Consider the following 25,854-nt stretch of genomic DNA (forward strand, 5'->3'; position numbering starts at 1 on the left):
ACACACATACACATTTACACACATATACACACGTACACATCGTAACTACCACTACCACCTCCAACTCCCTGCCCTTAACTACCAATAATACCACCCCTTCCACAGCTTATACCACCACCACAAGCATAACCAGTACCCCGTACCACCATCTTAACCACCACTACCAGCACTGCCACCATGATTTTAAGCACAATTACCATTTCCATAACCACAGCTGTCACCATCACTTGCACCATCCCAACCATAGCTGCTGCCATCACTACCACTATCCCCCAAACTACTGCCACCACCACCACTACAGCAACAACAACTACCTTCTCCTTACCAGCATCCTAACCACAGCTACCATCACTGTCACCCAAACCACAACGTCTCAGCCATAATTGCTACTGCTTCCATCCCAACCACGACTACTATGATCACCACAATCATCCCAGCTACCACCACCACCACCACCACAACCATTCTAACGGCAACGACCATTTCCACTACCACAATCCCAACCACAGCCACAGCCTTCACCATACCAACCACCACCACCACAACCACCACCACCACCACAGCAGCATCGAGTGAGTCACCTGAGCGCTGACACCTGTACATTATTAGAGCAACGAGGGTGATAATGAGCGGCTAATGAGCACCTGGACCCCACGCACTCACCTGTGCTCCTCTCTCACCCCCCTTGCACCTCCACCTCCCTTCCCTTGCACCACCACCACCACCACCACCACATTCACTCTCTGTTTCTTGTTTCATCTTCTGTTTATTTGTCACTATGTTATTTTTGTGTTTCACCTGGACTGCTTCACAAATCTTGACTTGCTTTACCAGGCATCACTCACATCACTACCTGCCTGTGTCACGTTTCACCTTCACTGTTTATTACTCTACATTTCCAGCTTCTTGATTCGATTGTTGTCTATTACTACTACTGAACCTGTGTTTTGTCTCACCTGTTTAAATTCTACTGTTTCTTGTTTCACTTTTGCTTCATTACCACATTTCCTGTCTCTTGTTTCACCATTTGTTTCATTATTACTCTACCTCTTTCATGTTTCAGATGATTAGTCGATGGAGTTGATAACGATGGTGGTGAACATCATCATCATCATCATCATCATCATCATTATCCATTTTCAGACATTTTATTTTTGACTTTAAATTGACAAACAAATGATGATAATATATATATATTGTTTCCATTTTTTTTCGACACATTTTTATTTATAGGATGGTCGGCGATTTTCCGCTGATCTAAATTCAAATACCCTGGTGTCCGGATAATTGAAGTTTTTGACCTCTGACCTTTCAAAAAAATATTCCGATATACCAAAAATATACCAGCTTAACCCTTGAGTTCGAGGACGTATTTGTTGTTGTTGATTTGCATTATTTTATTATTATTATTATTATTATTATTATTATTATTATTATTATTATTATTAGTTTTATTGTTGTTAGAGGACAGGTTGACATGGAAACTATTTTCTGTGTTCACCTCTTTAAGGATTAAGGCGCATGGAGATAGGTAGATAGATAGATAGATACCGTAAATAGATATAGATAGATATAGTAGGTAGATGGATAGATACAGTTGGCAGATTGACTGACAAAGTAGATAGATAGATTGATAGATCCAGTAATTAGATAAAGATTCAGTATAGAATGATAGATAGTCGATAGATAGATAAATAGATACTAACAGGGGCTCTCTTAACCCCAATAAAATCGTGTAACAGAAACAAGCTTATAAAACCATCACATCGTTTAGAAAGTTAAATTTAAGACTGAAAAAAAGCGTGAAAAAAATAGCATAGATGAATTTTTATTTTTCTGTGGGATTTTAATAATTAGCTCGTACTAAAGCGGTCCCCCTGAGAGAGAGAGAGAGAGAGAGAGAGAGAGAGAGAGAGAGAGAGAGAGAGAATGGTGATCGATATTAATTTTTATGGGTGCTTTTCAGGTTAATCCCTTGAGGCATTTGAATAATCTCCTTTGCCTTACGTTAGAGTGTGTGTGTGTGTGTGTGTGTGTGTGTGTGTGTGTGTGTGAGTGTGTGTGTGTGTGTGTGTGTGTGTGTGTGTGTGTGGGTAGATGAGTGGGAGGGTGGGTGGATGGATAAATGGGTGATGTGGGTGGGTTGGAGGGTAGGTGTGTGTGTGTGTGTGTGTGTGTGTGTGTGTGTGTGTGTGTGTGTGTGTGTGTGTGTGTGTGTGTGTTTGGAAAAAATAGAGTTATAATTTTATCATCCTTTATTATTCTTATTCTTTCTCTGCTTTTTTTTTATGTTTTTCCTTCTCTTTTTTGCCTTTTTTTTTTTCTCTTCGTTTTTTCTCTCCTAAAAATTTCCCCTCTCCTTCTCTGACTTCTCTTCTCTTCCCTGCTCACCTTCTCATCTCTTCTTCCCTGCTCTTTGTCTGTCTGTCTGTCTATCTGTCTGTCTGTCTGTCTGTCTGTCTGTCTGTCTCTCTCTCTCTCTCTCTCTCTCTCTCTCTCTCTCTCTCTCTCTCTCTCTCTCTCTCATTTTATTATATACTTAAGCCTTTTTTCTCAGTGTGCTAATATTCTTAATTATTTCTTCACTCCATCATTCATCTCTTTATCTCTCAGTACTTATGCCATTCACAGTTTCTTCCCCCCCGCCCCTCTCTCTCTCTCTCTCTCTCTCACACACACACACACACACACACACACACACACACACACACACACACACACACACACACACACACACACACACACACACACACACACACACACACACACACACACACCATCTCTCATATTACCCTTCCTTACCACACCTCCCTCTCAATTCCTTTCTGACCACATCTCCCTCACCACACTTCACATCTCCGCTTCCTCCACCTCTCCACTTCCTCCACTCCCCTCCACCTCTTCCCTTCCTCCACCCCCCTCCACCTCTCCTCTTCCTCCACCTCCCTAAAAACTCCTTCCACCACAACTCGCTCCACTTTTTCCCCTCCTGAAGCTCTCACCACAGTCTCCCATGGCCACTAGTCTTCAGTTCTTTCTCCCCAGTTACGTCTCTCTCTCTCTCTCTCTCTCTCTCTCTATGGCAGTTTCCTCCGCCCACATATTTTTTTCCTTACTTTTTGTTTGTCCTTCGCCATTTTTCTTCCAGACTTCTTGAACTGCATTTCTCCACACCCACTGTCTTCGATCACACCTTTTTCTCTTGCCCGTAGGTGGATTGCTGGACCTCAGGGAAGGGATTGTCTAGTCTACTTATGTTTGGATTAATTAAAAAAATCTTAAAGGCCCATTCCTTCACTATTTCTTTTCATCATATCTCCACATTTTTTTAAAGCCATATTTTAATCCTCTTTCTCCCACTTACATTTTAATCCACATTCATCTCTGTGACTAGTTTTACCTTAAATATATTCCTTTTTTATTCCTTCCGCCCACATCCCTCTCCACTTTTCCTCCTGTCCACACTTTTCTCCACAGTCTCTCCTCTCACTGCACCTCCCTCAGCTCTCTACTCCACCTACGTGTTTATCCACATTTCCCTCTGCACATTTCTCTGCACATTCCCCTAAAGATGCTCCTCATCTCCCTTCTCATTGACTGCACATCATCCCTTGAGTGTGTCTTTTCTGCCCTCACTTCCCCACATATCTTTTGACACATTCTCCCAACCACATTTAGCCACATCTTTGTCACCTTTTCCTCCTCCTTCCTTCTGATCACATATCTATTGACATATTCTCCTAACCATTTTCCAAACCCCACATTTGACCACATCTTTCTCACATTCCTCTTCTCCCTGACCACATCTCATTTGGCACATTCTCCTAACCATTCTCGCAGCGCATATCTTCCACACATATTTCTTCCTCTTCTCTCTCACCTGTTGACACGTTAAGCACATTTGCAGCATCTCTCCCCCCCACATGATTCTTTCTCACCACATCCTCCTCCTCCTTCTCCCCCTGCAGGAGTGGAACGATTACAAACTACGCTGGAATCCTGACGACTATGGCGGGGTGGAGATGCTCTACGTCCCCTCGGAGCACATCTGGCTTCCGGACATCGTGCTCTATAACAAGTGAGTATCCCCTTAACAGTTTGCTGGGTTTTTTTTCTTTCCCCTCTCCCGTTTTCTGTTTTGATGGTGTGATTTTTTTTATATTTTTTTATTTACACTGATGATATTCTTTTGTGCATATGATATTGTTTATTGGCTATTTTTTCTCTTTTTCGTTTTTTTTTTTTTTTTTTTAATGTAAAGCCTGGCCTCCTGATGTAAGTTGAATTCTGATGCTCGTAATTTTCGTATATAGTGTACTTTATGGTGTGACTTATCCTCTTTTCTAGTCAGTTTACCCTTCAATGTAGTCTTCCAGTACTATCCTTCAGTCTTGCCTTCCAGAACTATCCTTCAGTCTTCCAGTACTATTCCTCAGTCTTCCTGTACCATCCCTCAGTCTTCCAGTACTATCCATCATTCATCCAGTACCATCCCTCAGTCTTCCAGTACCATCCCCCAGTCTTCCAGTGCAGTCCCTCAGTCTTCCAGTACCATTCCTCAGTCTTCCAGTACTATCCCTCTTATACAGGTAGGATAGACGGAGGGAGTAGGTTCTTTGTAAGAAAAAAAGAGCCATTATAATGCTTCTCTTACTTTATCTAGAGAAATGCCTTAAGAACAGATATATTTACTAAGACGAAAGAAGGATTGTAGTTTGGGAGCTGTGGAAATGGAAAGAGAGAGAGAGAGAGAGAGAGAGAGAGAGGGCTGTGGTAGGAGAGTGATTGGATGAGAGAGGCGGGAGAGGGAGGGTCATAACCGGATCATAGATATCACAGGAGATCTCCCCGTGAATATTGGCTCAGGGAGGAGTTACAAAATGTAGACGAATTTCGATATGGCTTTCTGGATTTTTTTTGGATTATTTTCTTTTTTTTGGCCACCACTGATACACCATTCGAAGTCTTTGTAATTCTCCATGGATATATTTTCCTCTTGGCCAGCACCGATATACAGTACTCTAAGAAGTCTTTGTGATGTTGTTTGGGTATATCTTCTTCAACGCCAGCACTGATTATGCTCTCAGAAGTCTTGGTATGGATTTTTGGATATGCTTTCTCTTTGGCAGCACTGATAGACACTTTGTAAGGCTCTTTGGATATATTTTCTTCTTGACCTCCACTGTAATACTCTCAGAAAATAGAAATTGAGTCAGGCACATTAACTTTATGGTGATTTTCGTCCTTTTGCAGCTTTTTTTTCTTTAGGTTAGCGTCAGAATAAGGCAATGCTGTGGCGTTTCATTCTTTTTGTAGCACTTCTGGGTGGTTTAATGTTTATCTTATGTTATAATTTAGCATTCAGGATTTAGAGATGGTAGTGCTGCATTTAGTGTGAGGGAACGGGGCACTGTAAGGAGAATTGAAGTTGCGTGTGTGTGAATCTTATAGTGCCTTCCATCATCATCATCATCATCATCATCATCATCATCATCCTTCCATCCCCCCATTATCCTTCCTTTCATCATTACCCATCTTACAATAGAGATTTTTGTCCCATTGTTTTGTTGAGTTCATTCTCCCACCACACGTCCTCCTATCCAGCCAAGTTGTTTTTCTCATCTCTCTCTCTCTCTCTCTTTGTCAGCGTTTTGTCAGCAACTCTCCAGCACCCGGCGTCATCTCCCTCCCCCCTACTTACTTTGTCATTACGCCTTGTGTCTTGGGGTGGCTGGGGGAAGGGGGGAGAAAGAGAAGGGGAGGGGAAGAGGGAGGGGAAGGGAAGAAGAACGATGGAAGGAGTAGAGGGCTGGTAGGAGGCTGGTAGGGCTGGAGGAGTAGGGGGAGGGGAGGGGATCTGGGAAGGGAGGGGGAGGGGAAGGGAGGAGGAGGGAGAGGGGGTCGATTGACATAATGGTGAAGGGGTACCACATCTGAGAGGCAGGAGGGGAGACGTTAAGAGGCGCCACAGTAAATATATTCACGTTACCCCGATTATCAGCGTGAGACGAGGATAATGTGTATACCAATGGAGATAAGATTTGGTCCCTGAATTATTTACTTTACTTACTCCTCCTGTGTGATAAGGCGTTTGTAAGTTCAAGAAAATTGTCTTAAGGTACCAGGAATGAAGAAAAAAATAAGACATCATGGTACAGTCTAAGAAACAACGATTTTCCCATTTCTGTCTGAAGAAAATTTACACCTGGCGAAATACAGTGAAAAACCGTATCTCTGTCAGTATTGTTTTCAGATGGTTTCGATTTTTCGATTTTTTTTGTATGGTATTATTTTAAGGTATATTGCGATTTATTTATTTATTCATTCATTCATTTATTCATCCATCCATCAATCCATCCATACATACATCCACCTATCCATCATCCATCCATCCATCCATCCACCGACCGACCGACCGACCGACCCACCACCCACTCTCCCATCCATCCATCCATCCATCCATCCATCCATCCGTCTATCCACCCATCCATCCATCCGTCTATCCACCCATCCATCCATCCGTCCATCCATCCATCCATCCGCCCGCTGTGTCATTAGGTATTCCCAAGGCAGCGTCAGTGAGAGAGGAAATTTATGTAATGCCGTGGTTGTGGTCTGGCTCGGTCCGCCCCCATAAGAAAGGATACAATAGGGAGACTCTTTATTCTTAGAGAGAGAGAGAGAGAGATAGATAGATAGAGAGAGAGAGAGAGAGAGAGAGAGAGTGAATGGTGGTAGAGTTTGAGGCTTTGGACACCACACACACACACACACACACACACACACACACACACACACACACACACACACACACACACACACACACACACACGCGCATTTAATATGTCCGCGTACTCACTGTGTAGTGCTCTCTCTCTCTCTCTCTCTCTCTCTCTCTCTCTCTCTGTATTTGTGTGTGTGTGTGTGTGTGTGTGTGTGTGTGTGTGTGTGTGAGAGAGAGAGAAGGAAGGGGGGCCGGCGCGACAGCATCACCACAGTAAAGACCTTCCATATATCACCGAAAGAGAGAGAGAGAGAGAGAGAGAGAGAGAGAGAGAGAGAGAGAGAGAGGTGCGACATGAGCGAGAAAGAGGCAGCAGTTAAGGTTTTTGTGCGAGCTGGGTCTTAAGGGGAAAACGACGGACATAAAGACTTCCTCGTATTCTTGAAGAAGGGAGAGAGAGAGAGAGAGAGAGAGAGAGAGAGAGAGAGAGAGAGAGAGAGAGAGAGAGAGAGAGAAGACTGCAAAAAAATGGGAGTAAGAGGATGTAAGAAAGAGGGGAGGTGGAAGTGGGTGGGAGGATGGTGGAGAAGAGGCTGGGAAGAGAGAGAGAGGTTGAAAGAGGAAGAAAAGGTTGAAGGAAGACGGTGTAAGGAAGAAAGGTGAAAGGAGAGGGAAGAGAAGGTGAGAGAAGGGTTGGGAGTTAAATATTAGGGAGAAAAAGAAGATCAAACGATAGAAGAAAGGGGGGAGAAGGGGGAGACTGAGGAACAAGGAGCTGAAGGAGAAGATGGAGGTGGGAACAAGGGACTGTGGAAAGAGAACGGGAAAGGAGATTTGGGGTGGGAGTGAGAGGAAGTGTGGGGGAAGAGGGTGGGGAGGAGAAGAGATTTGGGGAGGGGGTGAGAGGATGGGAGGGGGAAGAGGGGGAGGAGAGAAAAAAAAAGTAGTGTTAGAAAAGTACAGTACCCGATTCTACTCATTCTTCCGGTGTCGAAATGTAAGGTGCCTGTAACTTCCCTAATGTTCCCTTCCCGTACCTCTTACTGTACCGTTATGACCTGAGATCCACGAACGACTTAACGACCCAATTCCATGTCGTAACGAGGCTTTAGTTAAACAAGAAGAACAAGGAACAAGAAGATATACTCTCATTATTTTTTTATATTAACTAGAGAGTAAAATAATAGGAGAGAAAAATAATTGTTAGTATATATCTTGTCGTCCTCTACACCTGTCTAACCCTCCATTACTGATAGGCAGTACTTAGGTCTTTTATCCTCGTTGCACCTTTTCCCTGGCGATTTATTTTGCATGTAACATTTTCATATTTTGTGGTTTGTATCCTGTTAGTATACGTAGAGTTTCTTGAGTAACCTACTTAGGGTTGTAAAAGAATGGTGAGTAATATACAATAAATGGTTGAGGAAGAGGTGATACAGATTCATCAATATTATCATCATCATAAATCATCATCGTCATCATCATCATCATCATCATCATCATCATTAGTCATAAGCCATCTTCCTTATCATCGTCGTCATCATCATCATTAGTCATAAGCCATCTTCTTGGTCATCATCATCATCATCATCATCATCATCATCATCATCATCATCATCATCATCATCATCATCACAACCTCTTTTTCCACCTAAGGACGGGGTGAGGTAGGGCCCAGAGAGCAAAAGTTCACCGACAATCATCTGCCTTTTGTATTTCTCATTCCTACCAGACGACGGGCAGTATCCTCTCTCCTTATATTCCTTTGTCCTGTGATTCGTATTGGTGACGCATAAAAAATATTTCGTGTAATAACTTTCGTTGCCACAGACGGTAGAGAAGTGTCAGTGAATTTTTGCGCTCGGCTGTACATTCGCGAGAAAATTCTAGAGTAATGACGCGCCATATTTCACTATCTTCTTCTTCTTCTCCTTTCGGCTATCCTTAGGGGTGGCCACAGCGGATCACCCGTCTCCATCTTACTCTGTCTTCTGCATCTTCTTCTCTTACACCTACCACCCGCATGTCCTCCCTCACTACATCCATAAACCTTCTCTTTGGCCTTCCTCTCTTTCTCCTGCCTGGTAACTCCATTTCCAGCATCCTCCTCCCGACATACTCCTCATCCCTCCTCCGCACATGTCCAAACCATCTCAGTCTCGCCTCTCTAGCTTTGTCCCCAAACTGACTTACGTGAGCTGTCCCTCTAATATGTTCATTTCTAATTTTGTCCAACCTCGTCACTCCTAGTGAAAAACGCAACATCTTCAATTCTGCTACCTCCAACTGTGCCTCCTGTCTTTTTGTCAGTGGTACTGTCTCCATTCCGTACAACATGGCTGGCCTTACTACAGTCTTATAAACTTTCCCTTTCATTTCTGCAGAGACCCTTCTGTCACAGATCACTCTTGTCACCTTTCTCCACCCACTCCATCCCGCCTGCACTCTCATTTTTATCTCCCTACCACACTCTCCGTTACTTTGTATAGTTGACCCCAAGTATTTGAATTCATCTACCTTTGCCACCTTTACACCTTGCAGTCTCACGGTTCCCCTGTCATCTCTCTCATTTACACACATGTACTGAGTCTTGCGTCTGCTTACTTTCATTCCCCTTCTCTCCAGTGCATATCTCCATCTCTCAAGCTCTGCCTCAGCTTCCTCCCGGCTCTCACTACATATCACGATGTCGTCCGCAAACATCATTTCACTATCAAGGTTTTATATATATATTTTTTCTACTTTAATATACCTTTCTAAGTAGGGTTGAGTCAGCAGCAAACTTATTCATCTCTCTCTCTCTCTCTCTCTTTCCGTTCCACCTCTGCTATTTGACTTAACCTCCCCTTCCTCCATATCTCTCACCCCTCCGAATCATCCGCCATCATCCTCCATTCTCACAGTAATGCCCTTTTCTCTCCTCTTCTCTCTCCCCTCTCTCTAAAACCTATTATTTCCTCACTTCCCCACAGTATTCTTGGCCCTCCAATTTCCTCCCCAGCCCCCAATTTCCTCTCCAGCCCCCAATTTCCTCTCCAGCCCCCAATTTCCTCCCCAGCCCCCAATTTCCTCCCCAGCCCCCAATTTCCTCCCCAGCCCCCAATTTCCTCCCCAGCCCCCAATTTCCTCTCCAGCCCCCAATTTCCTCCCCAGCCCCCAATTTCCTCTCCAATCCCAATTTCCTCCCAACCCCCAATTTCCTCACAAACACCCATTTTCTCCCCAGCTCCCAATTTCCTTCCCAGCCCCCAATTTCTCTCCCAGCTCCCAATTTCCTCCCCAGTTCCCAATTTCATTCCCAACCCCAGTTTCCTCCCCAGTCCCCATTTCCTCTCCAACCCCCAATTTCCTCCACACCCCGAATTTCCTCCCTAGTCCCCAATTTCCTCCCCACCTGCCAATTTTCTCCCCACCCAAGTACAGCATTTCTTAAACATTACTCCCCCCTTCTTTCCAGACCTCCCCTACCTTCTACAACCTTCTCACGTTTTCACTCTTTTTCCCCGTCTTTTTTTCCCCATTTCCCCAAGTTCTCTCACCTTAAGGACATAACAACAGTAGCTCCAAGTACTGAAGTGTGAGATTAGGCCAGTTCCGTCAGATGAAAATTCTCTTCTTTCCCCAAATCTCCCCACCATCCCCGGTCTTCCCCTTAAAAAATTCCCTAAAACCACCGCCACAGAGGGGAAGGGAGGGTATCGGCGTGGGAAAATCTGCATAATTACGAGCCTATTTTACGAGCGAGGGGAGGGGGGGGAATAGGGGAACATATCGGGGACAATTCTAGGGACAAGACGCTGCCATTCCCCACTCTTCCCCAAGGTCGAAAATCCCGGTATGAGTGAAGGGGGAAGTGGCCTTTAAGGAGGGGTGTGGGATGGGACGGGAATGCGTTTGGGAAGTCATTAGCGTTGTGACAAGTTGGGTGTGTGTTGGGGTGAGAGAGAGAGAGAGAGAGAGAGAGAGAGAGAGAGAGAGAGGAAATAGAAAGAAGGGAATTGAGTGGTGTGGGGAGAGGTTAGAATGAGTGTGAGGCGGTTGAAGGAGAGAAAGAGAGGAAAGGGTGGAAGGAAGGTAGGAAAAGGGAAAGCAGTGAGTGTGTGAGGAAGAGAATAATAGCGTGGAAGAGAAGGAGAAGTGGAAGTGAAGGAGGGAGGGAAGGAGAGATAAGATGGAGGGAGTTTGGTATGTGGGGGAGGGCATGTGGTGCAGTGAGAGGGAAGGAGGGAGAGGGAATGAAGGAAGGAAGGTAAGAAGGATGAAAGAGAATGTATGGGGAGAGGGGGAGGGGTGGAAGGAATGTTTGAGAGACTGGAGGAGAAGCTGGAGAGAAGGAGGGAGGGTGGAGAGGGGGATGGAGGGAGAGGGAGGGAGGGAAGGAGAGAGGGCGAGATGAAAGTGTCAGGAGCTGTTTGGTATTTAGTGAGAGAGAGAGAGAGAGAGAGAGAGAGAGAGAGAGAGAGAGAGAGAGAGAGAGTTTAAAAGGATGCGTCTAAGAATATGAGAGCAAGGACCTCCTGGGGGAAGTGTCTCAAGATGCCTAGGTGAGATGATCTTGAGATTATATTCTTGAAGTGAAATGAAGACGTTAGTGCAGTGAAGTGACGGGAAGGGAAGGGAGGTGACGGGAAGGGTAAGGAAGGGAAGGGAAGTGAAGTGAAGGGAAGCTAAGGAAAGTGAAATGACGGGAAGGGTAGGGAAAGGAAGTGTAGGGAAGGGAAGGGAAGGGAAGAGAAGTGTAAGTAGTGGCCTTCTTTTTTTTTACTCCATCCCTGCTTGAGAAAAATGACGAAATATATATAAATTTCTTTTAGGGCGTCAACCCCGATTTTTTTTTTATCTTAACAGCAGATCCTCTTATTTATCTTGGAATTAGTCGTTGGTCTGAAGGGATTAGAGGAGAGCCCGGTTAACTGCATCAGACCGAGGACCTGTGTGTGTGTGTGTGTGTGTGTGTGTGTGTGTGTGTGTGTGTGTGTGTGTGTGTGTGTGTGTGTGTGTGTGTGTGGCTGAATAAGTAAGTAATGCATACGTATCGACAGCCAGGGTCATGAGAGCAAAACAAACATTTATTCCCGTCCTCACCACCACCACCACCACCACTCCCTCGATGATATGTGTGTGTGTGTGTGTGTGTGTGTGTGTGTGTGAGAGAGAGAGAGAGAGAGAGAGAGCAGGTTTGTGGGCTTGAGGTGTCTGTCTATTTTCTGTCTTTACATCCATTCGTCCATCCATCCATCCATCCATTTATCCATCCGTCCGTCCATTCATCTGTCTGTCTATCTGTCTGTCTATCTGTCTGTCTGTCTATCTGTCTGTCTGTCTATCTGTCTGTCTGTCTATCTGTCTATCATTCTATCTATCTATCTGTCTGTCTAACTAGTCTTTTCACCAACAGACAACTTTCGTGAATTTAGGATCAGTCTGTCGTCGCGAAAGAAATTGGAATCATTCTCCAGTAGGGATAAGGACAAGGAGAAGGAAAGGAGACAGTGAGGGAAGGAGACGGAGAAAGAAGGAAGGAAGAGAGGATACATGAGGAAGAGAGGAGGACACGGAGAAGGGAAGGAGGAGGAAGTGAGGAAGAGAAGGAGACAGGTTGTGAAATTACAGTATGAGGAAGAATTGGGGAAAGGATGAATTGGGAGATGAGGACGGGAAAAGGAACGGAAGGAGGAAAGGAATGAGGGAAGGAGGAGGAGGAGGACAGGGGAAGGGGAAAAAGGGGATGAGGGGAAGGAAGAGAAGTGTGAAAGAAGGAGGAAGAGGAGGGAGCGGAAGAACATGAAGAGGAAGGGATGGAAGAGGATAAAATGGTAGAAGGAGAAAGGGAAGAAGTGTAAAAGAAGAAGAAAAGGAGGGGGAGGAGAAGGTGGCGGAGTTTGAGGATGATGTTGAGGAGGAGGAGGAGAAGAAGAAGAAGAAGTAGGAGGAGAAGTAGGAGGAGAAGGAGGCGGAGAGGCCGTCGTTACACCTCCCTAGGGAAATATGCTTTAACACCAGAGCAGCGAGTGTCTCTCCTCCCCCCGGTGTACCCCTGCCTGGAGTTATACCACAGGGAGATCATACCAGCCCCAGCCACAGTGGCGGACATAAATAGTGATCCACCTCTGAACGATACATAAAGAAAGGTGAACAGTGATTTTCGGAAACCAGCAGGGCGATATTCAGAACCCAACACCCTTTTTCAAAATGTTGCCTTAGAGTTCCATAATTGTTCAGCGTAAAGTGGATTGATACTGCGTTTAGAATTGTATATTTGGTAGCAGGAGATTGATCGAAGAATTTTGGCGTATTGAATGTATGCTGGGATATGTAAAGTTTGTGTGTGTGTGTGTGTGTGTGTGTGTGTGTGTGTGTGTGTGTGTACAACGAGTCTTGAAGCATTACACACATACGGTTCATGAGTGTCCCGGTGTGGAGGTTTTAAAGTAGAACAAGTACCCCAGAAATTTTGAAAAACCGCGGAAGTGGAATTACGGAAATAATCGCCTTTGAGCCTGGTTTAGCGTGAGTGAGCTAATTTGGGAGTGGATGTTGAAGTGGTGGAGTGAGTGGGTGGAGGGATGCTATTGGAGTGGGTGGGAGTGTGGGTACGTGGTGGGGTGAGTGAGTGGAGAGATACAAATGGAGAGGGTGGGAGTGGGTGTTAAAGTGGTGGAGTGATGGGTGGAGGGATGCGAATGGGGTGGGTTGGGATGTGGGTACGTGGTGGGGTGAGTGAGTGGAGAGATACAAATAGAGAGGGTGGGAGTGGGTGTTAAAGTGGTGGAGTGAGTGGGTGGAGGGATGCGAATGGAGTGAGTGGGGGTGTGGGTACGTGGTGGGGTCAGTGGTTGGAGGGATGCAAATGGAGTGGGTGGGAGTGTGGGTGCGTGGTGAGATGAGTGGGTGGAGGAATACAAGTAGAGTGGGTGGGAGTGTAATAGTTTATGAATTTGGTACCGTAACTACTGTGTTCCTGTAAATATTATCTGTATTTCAGCAAGACAACAGACAGAAGCAATTATGTGTTCGAACAGCCATCCATTTTTCTGAGTGATGGTTTTACCCTTGAACATCGATACAGTTTCATCCCATAGGTCATATTTTTATTGGATATGAAAGTCAATGTGTAGTATATATTTAATGTATTGGTACCATCTGTGGCTATATTTCTTTTGAGTTCCCGTTTTTCTTTGTTCGCAGCGATATTTCTTTGAGTTTTTCGTTTTCTTTATTCAAAATTTACAAAGAAATTACCATGTTAAAGTCATTTGATTATGATATATCGGATAGCTGTTTTGAAGTAGGATGGGAGAGGGGATTGGGATAATTAAGGGGGGACAGGTGTGGGTAAGGGTAGGTCATGGGGGGATAGTGGATAGGTGAGGGAGACAGGGATGGGTAAGGACAGGTTAGGGCCATAGTGGATAGGTGAGGGAGACAGGGGTGGATATGGATAGGTTAGGGGGATAGTAGGAGGGGATTAATAGCATCAAGTCCAATTTGTAGCCATCGAAATATATCACTAGCCCGTCTTCAGCCACGACAGGTAGACAAAAAACACCTCCAATAAGAAACTTGTCGGAGATTTATGTACTGCCGATACTATTGGCCGGTAGACGAGGTGGATGGAGACGTAGAGGCCCAGTGACACCCGTAGATATGTGTGGCGGGACCTGAAATTTCGTAAGACGGGGACCTGAAATTTCTCAAGACGGGGACCTAAAATTTCTCAAGACGGGGACCTGAAATTTCTCAAGACGGGGACCTGAAATATCTTAAGACGGGGACCTGGAATCTCTTAAAACGGGGACCTAAAATTTCTCAAGACGGGGACCTGAAATTTCTTAAGATGGCGACCTGAAATTTCTTAAGACGTTACGGGGTCCTGAGAATTATTAAGACGTCTTGTAGGCATAGACCATTTCCTGCCCATACCTTGATAGACGTAATAAGTTAAGGTGGGAAGGAGGTGTGACAGGAGGGGAGAGAAGGAGTATGGGGTGATGCCAGGCTGGGGCAGTTAGAGTGGCAATCAGATGTTGCTGTGGCAATCAGTTGGGCTGTGGCAATCAGTTGGGATGCGGCAGTCAGATAGAACTGTGACAATCAAATGAGGCTGCATGAATCAGATGACTGTGACAATCAGATGGGGCTGTGGCAATCAGGAGAGATAGAGGGGGTAACAGCGGTGACAAAGTGCCATGGCAATCAGAGGACAAAGGAGATGGGCAAGGGAGGGTAGGGGGCCGCGGCAATCAGAATGGGCTGCGGCAATCAGAGGGCGGAGAGGGGGAATAGGGGAGGTTAGGGTCGTTACCGGCACAGATTGACTCATATTTTATACCGCTGTGTCGATAGGGGTGAGAGGGCGTGGGGAGGAGGGAATGTGAGGGGATTGGAGGGGGATGAGAGGTGTGGGGAGGAGGTGTGGGAAGATGAGGTGTGGGGAGGGGGTGTGGGAATATGAGGTGTGGGGAGGGGGTGTGGGAAGATGAGGTGTGGGGAGGAGGTGTGGGAAGATGAGGTGTGGGGAGGAGGTGTGGGAAGATGAGGTGTGGGGAGGGGGTGTGGGAAGATGAGGTGTGGGGAGGAGGTGTGGGAAGATGAGGTGTGGGGAGGAGGTGTGGGAAGATGAGGTGTGGGGAGGGGGTGTGGGAAGATGAAATGTGTGGGGAGGAGGTAGATGAGAGGTGTGGGGAGGGAGCAATGGGAGGGTGGGATTATGGGAGGATAAGGAGTATGTGAAGATGAGTTATGTAAAGATGATGGGAGGAGGAGGGGGGAGGTGAGGGGGGGGAGATGAGAGCTTTGTGAAGGTGATGGTATGGTGAGGGGAGATGTAGGAAGTTGGTAATTTGTTGGAAGGTGAGGGTCAGGTGAAGGTGTTTGCCAGATAAAGTTGAAGGCCATTTAGAGAGCAGTGACCTTGACCTTTCTCTAATAAGATCAAAATTTTACCTCTATATATTTCAAGTGCTGCAGGTCACACTCCAAGTTTTATCAAGGTTGAGAGAGTGGGTGAGATGATGAAAAAAGTTGGGGCATAATGCAAATGAAGCTTAGGGTAATCCAGAGAGAATGATCCTTTGCATGATGAGCGGGCCAACACCTGAGGCCTGGGCAGGTGACAAAAATACAGTATAGTCATTCTTTCACTACCAGTTTGTATCTCTATTTTTATCTATATCTGTTTATTATCAGTGTCAGTCAGTCAGCATGTCAATCCATCAACCTATCTGTCTATCTACCATCTGTCTATCTATTTATCTATCTATCATCCTAAATTACTATCTTGTGTCGTCAGTCGGAATAAAATCAACGTATACATAAACAAAAGTTGGCCAGCATCCCTCTGCCAACCTTCCTGGCTTCCATATTTCTCAGTCTCTCCCAAACAACAGAGTATCCTTCCTTCTCATATCCCTTCGTTCTCTGCTTCACCACCACCACCACCACCACCACCCCTAATCCCATATCCTACTATTGCCTGGGTTGGGTACGAAATATTTCCCATACAGAATATTACGGAGATATTCCCAATTTTTTTTTTTACCTATATTCCCCTCCATTAATTGAACAGCAATATTTCACAAAAACCTGCGCCGCAAAATGTAGGGGTCCGGTATTACATCCTCTCTCTCTCTCTCTCTCTCTCTCTAAACAAAAACTTAGTAGACGAAACAGAATTAAACTACGTAACAAGAGGGCAGTGACTGAGGAAGAAAATGTGCTTGCGAGAAACGAAAGGAAGGCGAAAGGAAGGCAGAAGAAAGTAGTAAGAAAGACAGAAGAAAGTTGTAAGAAAGGCAGGAGAAAGTTTTAAAAAAGGTGAGTGAAAGAGGTCATCGCAGGAGAGAGATTAATGTGCGAGAGAGATGAAAGAATGACGAAAAAGATGGAAAAAGAAGGAAATTACACGAAGATGATTAGTGTGGGGAAGAGAAAGACGAAATGTGAAAGGAAAGTCAGGTGGTGAAAGAAAGGTGATAGAAAGGTGATAGAGGTGGGAAAGAAAGGTGAAGTAAAAGGTGAAAGGAAGATTTAATACCAAGAACAATATTTAGGTGACAGAGGTGAAAGACAGGGGAAAGAAAAAGTAAGAGAAAGGTGAAAGAAAAGTGAAGGAATTGTGGGAGATAGAGGACGACAGTGTAGAAACTTCATGCTTGTGTGTGAGGGTGAAAGAAGGATGAAATAGAGAGGGGAGTGCAGGAGGAGGATAGATTTTGTGTGTGTGTCTGTGTGTGTGTGTGTGTGTGTGTGTGTGTGTGTGTGTGTGTGTGTGTGTGTGTTTAATGTGCAAATGTAAATCACTAAGGAAGAAATATTACGAAGTTTTTAATGTGCAAAATAAATCGCTTAGGAAGAGGTGTTAGGGAATATACTCCAGCAACAACTCTACTTATATAACGCCAGTCAGGTTCCAGAAATTAAAACATCTTAGAAGGAATAAGCAAGAAGGATTAAGATGTTTGGGGAGAGGAAGAGCGAGGAAGGGAAGAAGGGATGAGGAAATGGAGGAAAGGAAATTAGCAGAATGTAAGTTTTAATATTGGAAGTAAGATTGGAAGATTAGAAGAATGTCGTTCATGATAATTAGGGTTAGGGATAGGGAGGGATGAAGGATTAGGCTGGATTAAGGTGGATGATATTAGAAAGTGAGAGGGGATGGTGATAGTGGATGGTGATAGGAAGGTGGTGGCAGGTGGTGATAGATGGGAGGTGAGAGGAAGGTGGTAGGTGGTGGTGACAGATTGGTGGTGCTAGCTAGGTGGTGACAGGTGGTGGTGACAGGTGGTGGTGATAGGTGGATTTAGATGGATGGTGATAGGTAGGTGGTGATTGGAGGAGGAGGAAGGAGGGTGAGGGCATGGGAGAATTTATGTGATGTGAGTATTGATAGGGAAGTGTGTGTGTGTGTGTGTGTGTGTGTGTGTGTGTGTGTGTGTTTTAATTAGACTCGAGGTAAATGCGAACACTCAATTTTCTTTTTTGTGAGTGCTAATTGATGTTAACCATTTTTACTCAGGTGGAAACAGTCGGTCAGGTATCAGGCAATTAACAACTCCAGGTAAAATACTCAGGTAGGATGGGTCTGACAGAGGTGGACTCGTATTTTCACACAAACTACTTCTCTGTTTGTGATGTGGTTGTGGAATGAAGTTAAGGAAAGAGGTAAACTGTGGGATTGATGGCATGTGGTATTTTTGGGGTGAGGAAGTGAAGCTGTGGCATCAACATCAACATATGCTTATCCAGTGCAGTATAGTATTCATATATTCAACAGTTGATCTAAATTGTTATCTATCTGTGTATATCTGTTTATTTATCTTTTTGTTTGTTTGAATATCTATCTATCTATCTGTTTATCTATGTATCTATCTGTGTAACCATTTGTCTGTGCGTATGAATGTCTCTGTTTATGTCTGTGTATCTCTGTATCTGTGTATATGAATATCTATATCTACATCTATTTATCTGAGTATCTATTGATGTATCTGTCTGTATGTATGTATGAGTGTATGTATAAATCTTCCTCTGACAGCAAATAAAAACTAGAAATAATGCAAGGCTAGCAATAAATCGAGTGGAGGCCCTTTCTCTCTCTCTCTCTCTCAGCACATAAGAAATAAGGCCGTAAATCAGGACTTTCTAATAAAACGCGCTGTATGGTGATGGGCTAGGACTTGGTGAGGGGGTGAGGGTGGGGGTGAGGGATATGAGGGGAGTGAGGGCGAGGGTGGCTGGTGCTGAAGAAAGTGAGGGGTGTGGGTGAGGGTGCTAGGGGTGGGAGTGGGGTGGGGGTGAGGGTGTGGTGGATGGTGGCCGTCACTTTGAATTGGGTGGGTGGTGTGTCGTATTTCGTGGTGGTAAAATATTTGTAGGAGTGTGTGTGTGTGTGTGTGTGTGTGTGTGTGTGTGTGTGTGTGTGTGTGTGTGTGTGTGTGTGTGTGTGTGTGTGTGTTATTCCTCTACTCACATGTGGATATGGGTGTTAATGTGAGGGTATGTAACGTTCATAGTTGTGTGCGTCATTACAATAGTTTACGTATATGTGCGTATTTTAAATCCTGAATACAAAACATCCATCTATCTATTTATCTATGTCTATCTATCAATGTATCTATTTATCTGTCTATCAATCTGTATACTTGACTGCGAATGTGGTAGTGTTTCTGTATAAACAGTGTGTATGTGTTAGTATACATGTAGACTATACGTGTGTACTTGTGTGTGTTGTTATATATGTGTACGTGTGTGTGCGTTTCTGGTAGTATTTATGTGTGAGGGAGGGAGGCTTGACCGGGTTATATGCGTGAGTGGGTAGCTTTGTCTGGCTGAGTTATAGTCCCCCCCCCCTCTCTCTCTCTCTCTCTCTCTCTCAGAAAACAGACAGCAGAAAAAATAATAATTTAAAAATATAAATTAATAACATTTTTCTAACCACCTAACAGCAAATAAATAAATAAATAAATAATAAAAACAAGTATGATTTTCTTTGTTCCTTGTTTCTTTGTCGAGCGTAATCTGTAGAGCAAATATCTTCCAGCGGAGTGTTTTGAGAGAGAGAGAGAGAGAGAGAGAGAGAGAGAGAGATCCCAGTTCCTGTGGTTTGGATTTGTTATATAAAGAAAATATGGCTTCCTATATTTTCCCCTGACACTACTTTCTTTTTTTTTCTTTTTTCTTTCTTTTTTTTTTTTAATAGAAAGTTTTGTCCTAACTTTCTCGCTTCCTCCTGGCATATGTTATTTCCGGTAGCTAATCTCTCTCTCTCTCTCTCTCTCTCTCTCTCTTCCTTGGTCGCGTCTCACCCCATTCTGTTATTCATTCCCTACATCTTAAGCTACTCTTGTGTTTTTCTCTTTTTTCTTGAAGTCGTTTGGCATCTTCTTCCCTTTTTCTTTTCCCTGTCTTCGTGTTTTCTTCATTCCTTGCCATTTTCCTTCTTACATTATTTTCTTTCGTCTTGAAGTGCCTGAAGGAAATTTTTGTTATAGTTTCTCATTCTCCTTTTGTCCATATCTTCGTTTCTGTATTCTTCTCAAACTTCCTCTTTACTCTTCGTCTCGTTGTAGCTGTTTCCTCCTTCCTCCTGTCTTCCTCTTTCTCCCCTCTGTCTTCCTCTCTCGTATTTCTCTCTCTTTTAATCCTGTTCATATTTCCTGTCTTTCTTAAGTTCTCTGAAATTTCCCTCTTCTCTTCCTCCTCTCTCCTTCTCCTGTAATGTACATTCTGCTTGTCTCCCTCCTCAAACTTACTTCCTCCTTAATATTCTCTCCTTCTCTCGACTTACCTCATTTTCTTACCTCCCTCCTCCCACATCTTACCTCAGCCCTCCTTGTTTCCCTTCCCTTACCCTCTCCTCCCTCTTTTCCTTACTTTCCCCCCCTTTCCACCCCCTTCCTTCCCTTCCTTTCTCCCTCCTTCCTTCTCCCTTCACTTCTCTACTATCTTTCCTTCACTACCTTTCCCCTTCCCTCCCCCTCTCCTTCCCTGCCCGCCTTCCTTTCTGTCCTCCTCCCTACTCTTCTTCCTACCTCCCTCCCTTCCCTGCCTTCCCCCCTTCCCTCCCCCCTCCCCTCTCCCTACCTTCCCCCCTCCTCTCCCCTCTCTCTTCCCTCCTCCCGTATCTACCCTCCTCCCTACTTACCTCCGTCTTCTCTCCATCGGCGCCAAACATCAGACAAACAGAACAGTATATCAACCTCTCTCCCTCTCTCTCTCTTTTTTTTTTCTCTCTCTCACTTTCTCTCTCTCTCTTCCTCTCCTTTCCGGTCTTTGTCTTTGTGCTGAGTTGAGGACGCTCCGAATCAGCAGGGATAGTAGATGTGCTGTCTGGTCTTCCCTCCTTCTTTCCTTCCTTTCCTTCCTTCCATTCTTTCTTCCTTCCTTCCTTCCTTCCTTTTTTTCTTTCCTTCTTCTTTCCTTTCTTTCTTCATCCATTCATTCCATCATTCGTTCGTTTGTTCCTTCCTTCCTTCCTTCCTTCCTTGAGTCCTTCCTTCCTTCCAGCTTTCCTTCCTTCCTTTCTTCAGTCCTTCCTTCCTCCCTTTCTTCAGTCCTTCCTTCCTGTAATCCTTTCTTCCTCCAATCTTTCTTTCCTTCCTTGTTCCTTCTTTCCTTCCTTGTATGCCTTGGACAGTATCTTAACCCTTATTCTTGTCACCTTAGGAGATTCCCGGCACTTCATCCTAACCATTTATATCTTTACTAAATGTTGTTAACTCCTTTACTACGGTGACTCACTCTTTACTTTTCTTAGACCACCACCAGACGATAAGGCAAGATAAGAAACATCTCTAGTAAGGAAGGGATTTATTTTTAGGCCAAAGAACCCCTCCAGTTATAAAAGTCTCCCCTAAACTGAACGAAATTGTATGGCAGTGTTAAAAATAAAAAAAAATAAAAGATGTTATTTGAGAGAAAAATTAATAACCTCTGTTTCAGTATTCCCGCAAGTTATGTCGAAAAATAAAGACCGAAATAACTAATAAAGGAATGGTTAGATATGGTGAAGGGGTTAATAAAAACTAAATAAATCCCTGTTTAGTAAAGTCTCCCCTGCAGTTAATGAAAATGTTGTTAAAAATTAAAAGAAAGTCATTGGATAATAAAATGGTTAATATCTCATTGTGAATTAATCGTGAAAGTTGAGTTTATATAGAAAATAAAAGGAAAGGTAAAATAAAATAAGAGAGGGTCAGAGGAAGGAATGCTAAGATGATAGGCGTCCCGGTATATCGACTTACAAAATAGACAGATAGATAGATAGATAAATAGGTTGGTACAGAGCCTCCTAAGCCCACTGATACTACGGCCGTTTGTTCTTTTGTTTACATCCTTGTTGTGGGTGCTTTTTTTTTTTTTTTTTTTTTCTGATGTCGGCCTTTTCCCTTTCCTTTTAAGTATTTGTTTTTTGTGTTGGAGTTTCTGAGGGTGTTTTTGTTCCCGGTCTTTTCCTGGTTGTTTTCTTGTGATGCTGGTGGTGGTGTTAGATGAAGAATGGCCAGTATTGTGGAAGACCTTTGCCTCCCCTCCCCCCCCCTCTCTCTCTCTCTCTCTCTCTCTCTCTCTCTCTCTCTCTCATCACCCAAAAGGAAGATAGTGGTTGTCAGAAAAAGGGTAACTTCATGCTTCAGTCCACCGGGTTTACCTTTAGATGGAACTACTACTACTATTACTACTACTCCTACTACTACTCCTACTACTACTACTGCCCCTCGCCCCTCTTCCCTTTCTTTCATTTCATCTCATACGCTTCTGTTTTCTGTTTTTTCCCCTCGAATTGTTTTTCTTCTTGTCTTCTCTCACATTCCTCTTTTCTCTTTCTTCCCATAGATTCCTCATCCTTTTCTTTCTCCTCTCCTCTCCCTGCTTCATCTCCTTCTCATTTCGTTTCCTGTTTCTCTTTTACGGTCCAGTTCTCCCTTCATTTCCCCGATTTCCTTCTGTTTTTCTTTCCTTCACTTCTGATCCAAGTATTTCCCTTTCTCCATATCTTCCATCCACACCTCGTCTGCACATTTCATATTCCCATTTTTATCTTTCCTTCTGTAGTTCTTCTCTAGTTTTTTTTTCCTTTCGTTTCTTCCATCCATCCATTCATCCATCCATCCTCTCATCACATAATCTTTTTTATTTTTCCCCAGTTCTGTTCCAAGTTTTTCTCTTCTCTTCTTTCTATCCCTCCTCCTCCCTTCATTTCATCTCCTCCTTTCCATCCCCCTTTCCCCAGCTTCCTCCTCGCTGTCAGTTAGTAGAGCATTAGAGCTGACATATATTTAGATTTTTTTACCATAAATACCGGTGCATGGGGAGGAAGGGGGTTCCTGAGGTGGGGTGGGGAGGGTAGAATGGGACGGGACGGGGCGGAGTGGGGTGATGTGGGGTGGGGTGAAGTGGGATGGAATGAGATGGGGTTGAGTGGTGTGGAGTGGGGTGGAGATGCGTGAGGTGGGGTGGGAGGGGTCGGAGAGGGGCTGTATCAATGGCTGTTTTTTTTTTTTTTTTTTTTTTTGGGGGGGGGGAAGTTGGTTAGGGGAATGGAGGCGTATTTGATAAAACAAGAAAAAAGTCTCCATCGACCTTTTCCTAAAAAATTAACAGTTTAGGCAAGGAAATATGTTTTTTTAGATGTTTTTTTTCATATATATGTTGGCAAACCTACATAACTATTACACACACACACACACACACACACACACACACACACGATGCTCATATCCGCAAGATGCAGTGGTCCATTGCTCGTATTTCTCATATTTCCACCCGAAAAGGCGCGTCTTGGGAGCCGACATTCACGTTCACTTGGGTCTCTTGCAGCTCCAACCATATCACAGTTGAGCATTTTTTTTTTATTTTTTATTTTTGCACACCTGGGAAATGGACAGCAGTTTACAGATTTATCACGAAGCAGAACTGAATGAAGCGAGACTTACAGATTTACTTGAGCTGTGAGAGCTGTAATTTTGTTCCCCTAGTATAGCACATTACAATACATTGAAGTTGTTTCTTTTAGCACACGCAAGAAATGGAAAACAATGAAGAAATTTATCGTGAAGCATAACTGAATGAAAAGTTTTTATATAAATTTCCTGAAACTGTTTTGTAGCTGTAGTATTATTGGTATAAAAGTGAACTTTGTATTAGATTAAAATTTAGCCACTTCTTTTGGCACACCCGGGAAACAGAAAATAATTATGAGATTTACATTGAAGTAGAAATGAATGAGACGAAACATGCTTATAGAGTTACTTGAATTATCTGAGACCCCATTTCATGTTAGCATTTGTGACCTCGCAGCATCATATATAAATTCATTCCAAAATTATTCTTTTAAAGTAACCTCGAGAAGCAGAATATCATTTAGAAATTTGCAGTGAAGCAGTAATGAATGAGGCAAAATTTGCTTATTGATTTGTTGATATTGGTGTGAGGTGGGGCGGGATTTCGAAAGTTTGATGTGTAATTGTTTGGCCCATCTGAGTGAACTTAGTGTTTGATAGTTTTCGTATGCTATATATTTCGTTTTGGATTCCACATGGGCACATATGTTGGAATAAGGTTTATGATGATGATGATGATGATGATGATGATGATACCTCCGTATATTCGTCACTCAGCCTCCTTCCTGTTGGGTGACGGGAGGAGGCGGAGCTTGAGGCTAATGGGCGGGGCTTATTTGGCAGATGAATAGTGAGTAATTTATAGTCACCAGCAGCAACAGGAGGTCAGAGGCAGGTGATAATGACGGGGAGGGGGGTCCTTCACGTCAAAGCTAGGTTAATTACAGGTGTCATTAACCTGAAACGTGCTTAATACCGGCGTTAATGTGTTGACCTCATCCATTATTACTGTGAGTAATTGATGCTTGTGTACCTGCCTCCAGGGTGGGTGTATATAACGTGCCCAGATAAACATTGTGTGTGTGTGTGTGTGTGTGTGTGTGTGTGTGTGTGTGTGTGTGTGTGTGTGTGTGTGTGTGTGTGTGTGTGTGTGTGTGTGTGTGTGTGTGGGTGTGTGTGTGTCATTCATGTACGCACACTGTTTAATATTTTCTGTACTATTGTCTGAGAGAGAGAGAGAGAGAGAGAGAGAGAGAGAGAGAGAGAGAGAGAGAGAGAGAGAAGCGGGGTCAGGGATGTCGTTATGTTAACACAGCCGATAAAATGACTTACTTAGCTCGTAGCGTATCTCTCTCTCTCTCTCTCTCTCTCTCTCTCACATCTTTCCATTATCCTTCCTTTCTGCGTCACTTATACTTCATCGTTTTTATTTTCACTCCCCTTGTCTGCATTACGCTCTCTCTCTCTCTCTCTCTCTCTCTCTCTCTCTCTCTCTCTCACACACACACACACACACACACACACACACACACACACACACACACACACACACACACACACACACACACACACACACACACACACACACACACACACACCTCCCCCCGCCTCAGCCAATCACCCACAGAGAAGGTTGGTTCCCCTGAAATTGAGAAGAGTTGTTATTGTGCTGGAGTGTGGAGGCCTAAGGGGAGGGGAGGGAGGGAGGGGAGTGGGGGGAGGAGTGAGGGAGGGGGAGGGGTAGAGAGGGAGGGATGGGATCATAGGTGAGAGTGAAGTGGGATGGGGAGGAGTGAGAGTGGGGTGAGGATGAGAAGCTTGTGTGTGGGTGGAGAGGGGAGAGGGGATAAGGGAGGGGGAGGTGGAGAGGGGAGAGGGGATATGGGAAGGGGGGGTGGACAGGGGGAGATGGTGGAGAGGGTATGGATGAGAAATAAAGAGAGGAAAGTTTAGGAAAGAATTTAGGTGGGTGAGTGGATGGATGGATAAGGAGTTGGGAGAGAGAGAGAGAGAGAGAGAGAGAGAGAGGGTTAAGGAGGAAATGTGACAGGATGGAGAAGTTTTACGGGAATGGAAGATGAGAGTGAGAAAAGGATTGTGTGTGTGTGTGTGTGTGTGTGTGTGTGTGTGTGTGTGTGTGTGTGTGTGTGTGTGTGTGTGTGTGTGTGTGTGCTAAGGGGAGAGAGAGAGGACACACATGCGTAGTTGAGATTCCAATGATTTGATGATTGAGTTGATGAAGTTGTGAGAAGTTAGTGTGGAGGAACGGGGAGCCTAACTGAGGGGTGCAAGTTGGGTGAGAGAGAGAGAGAGAGAGAGAGAGAGAGAGAGAGAGAGAGAGAGAGAGAGATCATCCATTTCGTCCTATCCTTTCTAAATGATCTGAAGTTAGTATTAATAGAAAAACTAAATTTTTATTAAAGAAATTCAGAAATGGACAGCAAAACAAAAGGCTCTCCTCAACCCTCTGGTCCTTTTGGGAATCAGACGTGCAGGAAAATGGGGAGAAGCAACACTTTGGAAATAAGGAAATTTAATAGGCACGGTGCAAATTATTATACACACGAACTACTGGTAATAATGGGGTGAAAATACTACTACTAGATCTGCGTTTTTGTGTGTGTTTTATCATATTTTTCTTTTTGTTATCAGTCCTGCCGTGTAAATGAGGAGGATATTGTCGTTGTATGCGGGGAGCTTCAAAATGTATGTGTGTACCTGCCTGTTTGTGTGTGTGTCATCAGCGCCTTCCAAATAGCTTGATTGATTTCTGATTACCTGGTGTGTGTGTGT

General features: G+C 44.2%; 1 protein-coding gene across 1 annotated transcript in view; it reads left to right on the plus strand.

Annotated features, from left to right (window-relative positions):
- LOC145417862 (acetylcholine receptor subunit beta-like 2) overlaps positions 1-25,854 on the plus strand; it is a 359,174-nt gene that overhangs the window by 166,501 nt on the left and 166,819 nt on the right. The window contains exon 4 of the mRNA XM_080286481.1: positions 3,969-4,078. Within this exon, the coding sequence (XP_080142607.1) occupies positions 3,969-4,078 (110 nt within the window). The remainder of the gene's footprint in view (positions 1-3,968; positions 4,079-25,854) is intronic.

Source organism: Coenobita brevimanus, chromosome 111 (assembly GCF_032717465.1).
Source record: "Coenobita brevimanus isolate Jiangsu-jjx chromosome 111, ASM3271746v2, whole genome shotgun sequence".
NCBI classification, from domain to species: domain Eukaryota; kingdom Metazoa; phylum Arthropoda; class Malacostraca; order Decapoda; family Coenobitidae; genus Coenobita; species Coenobita brevimanus.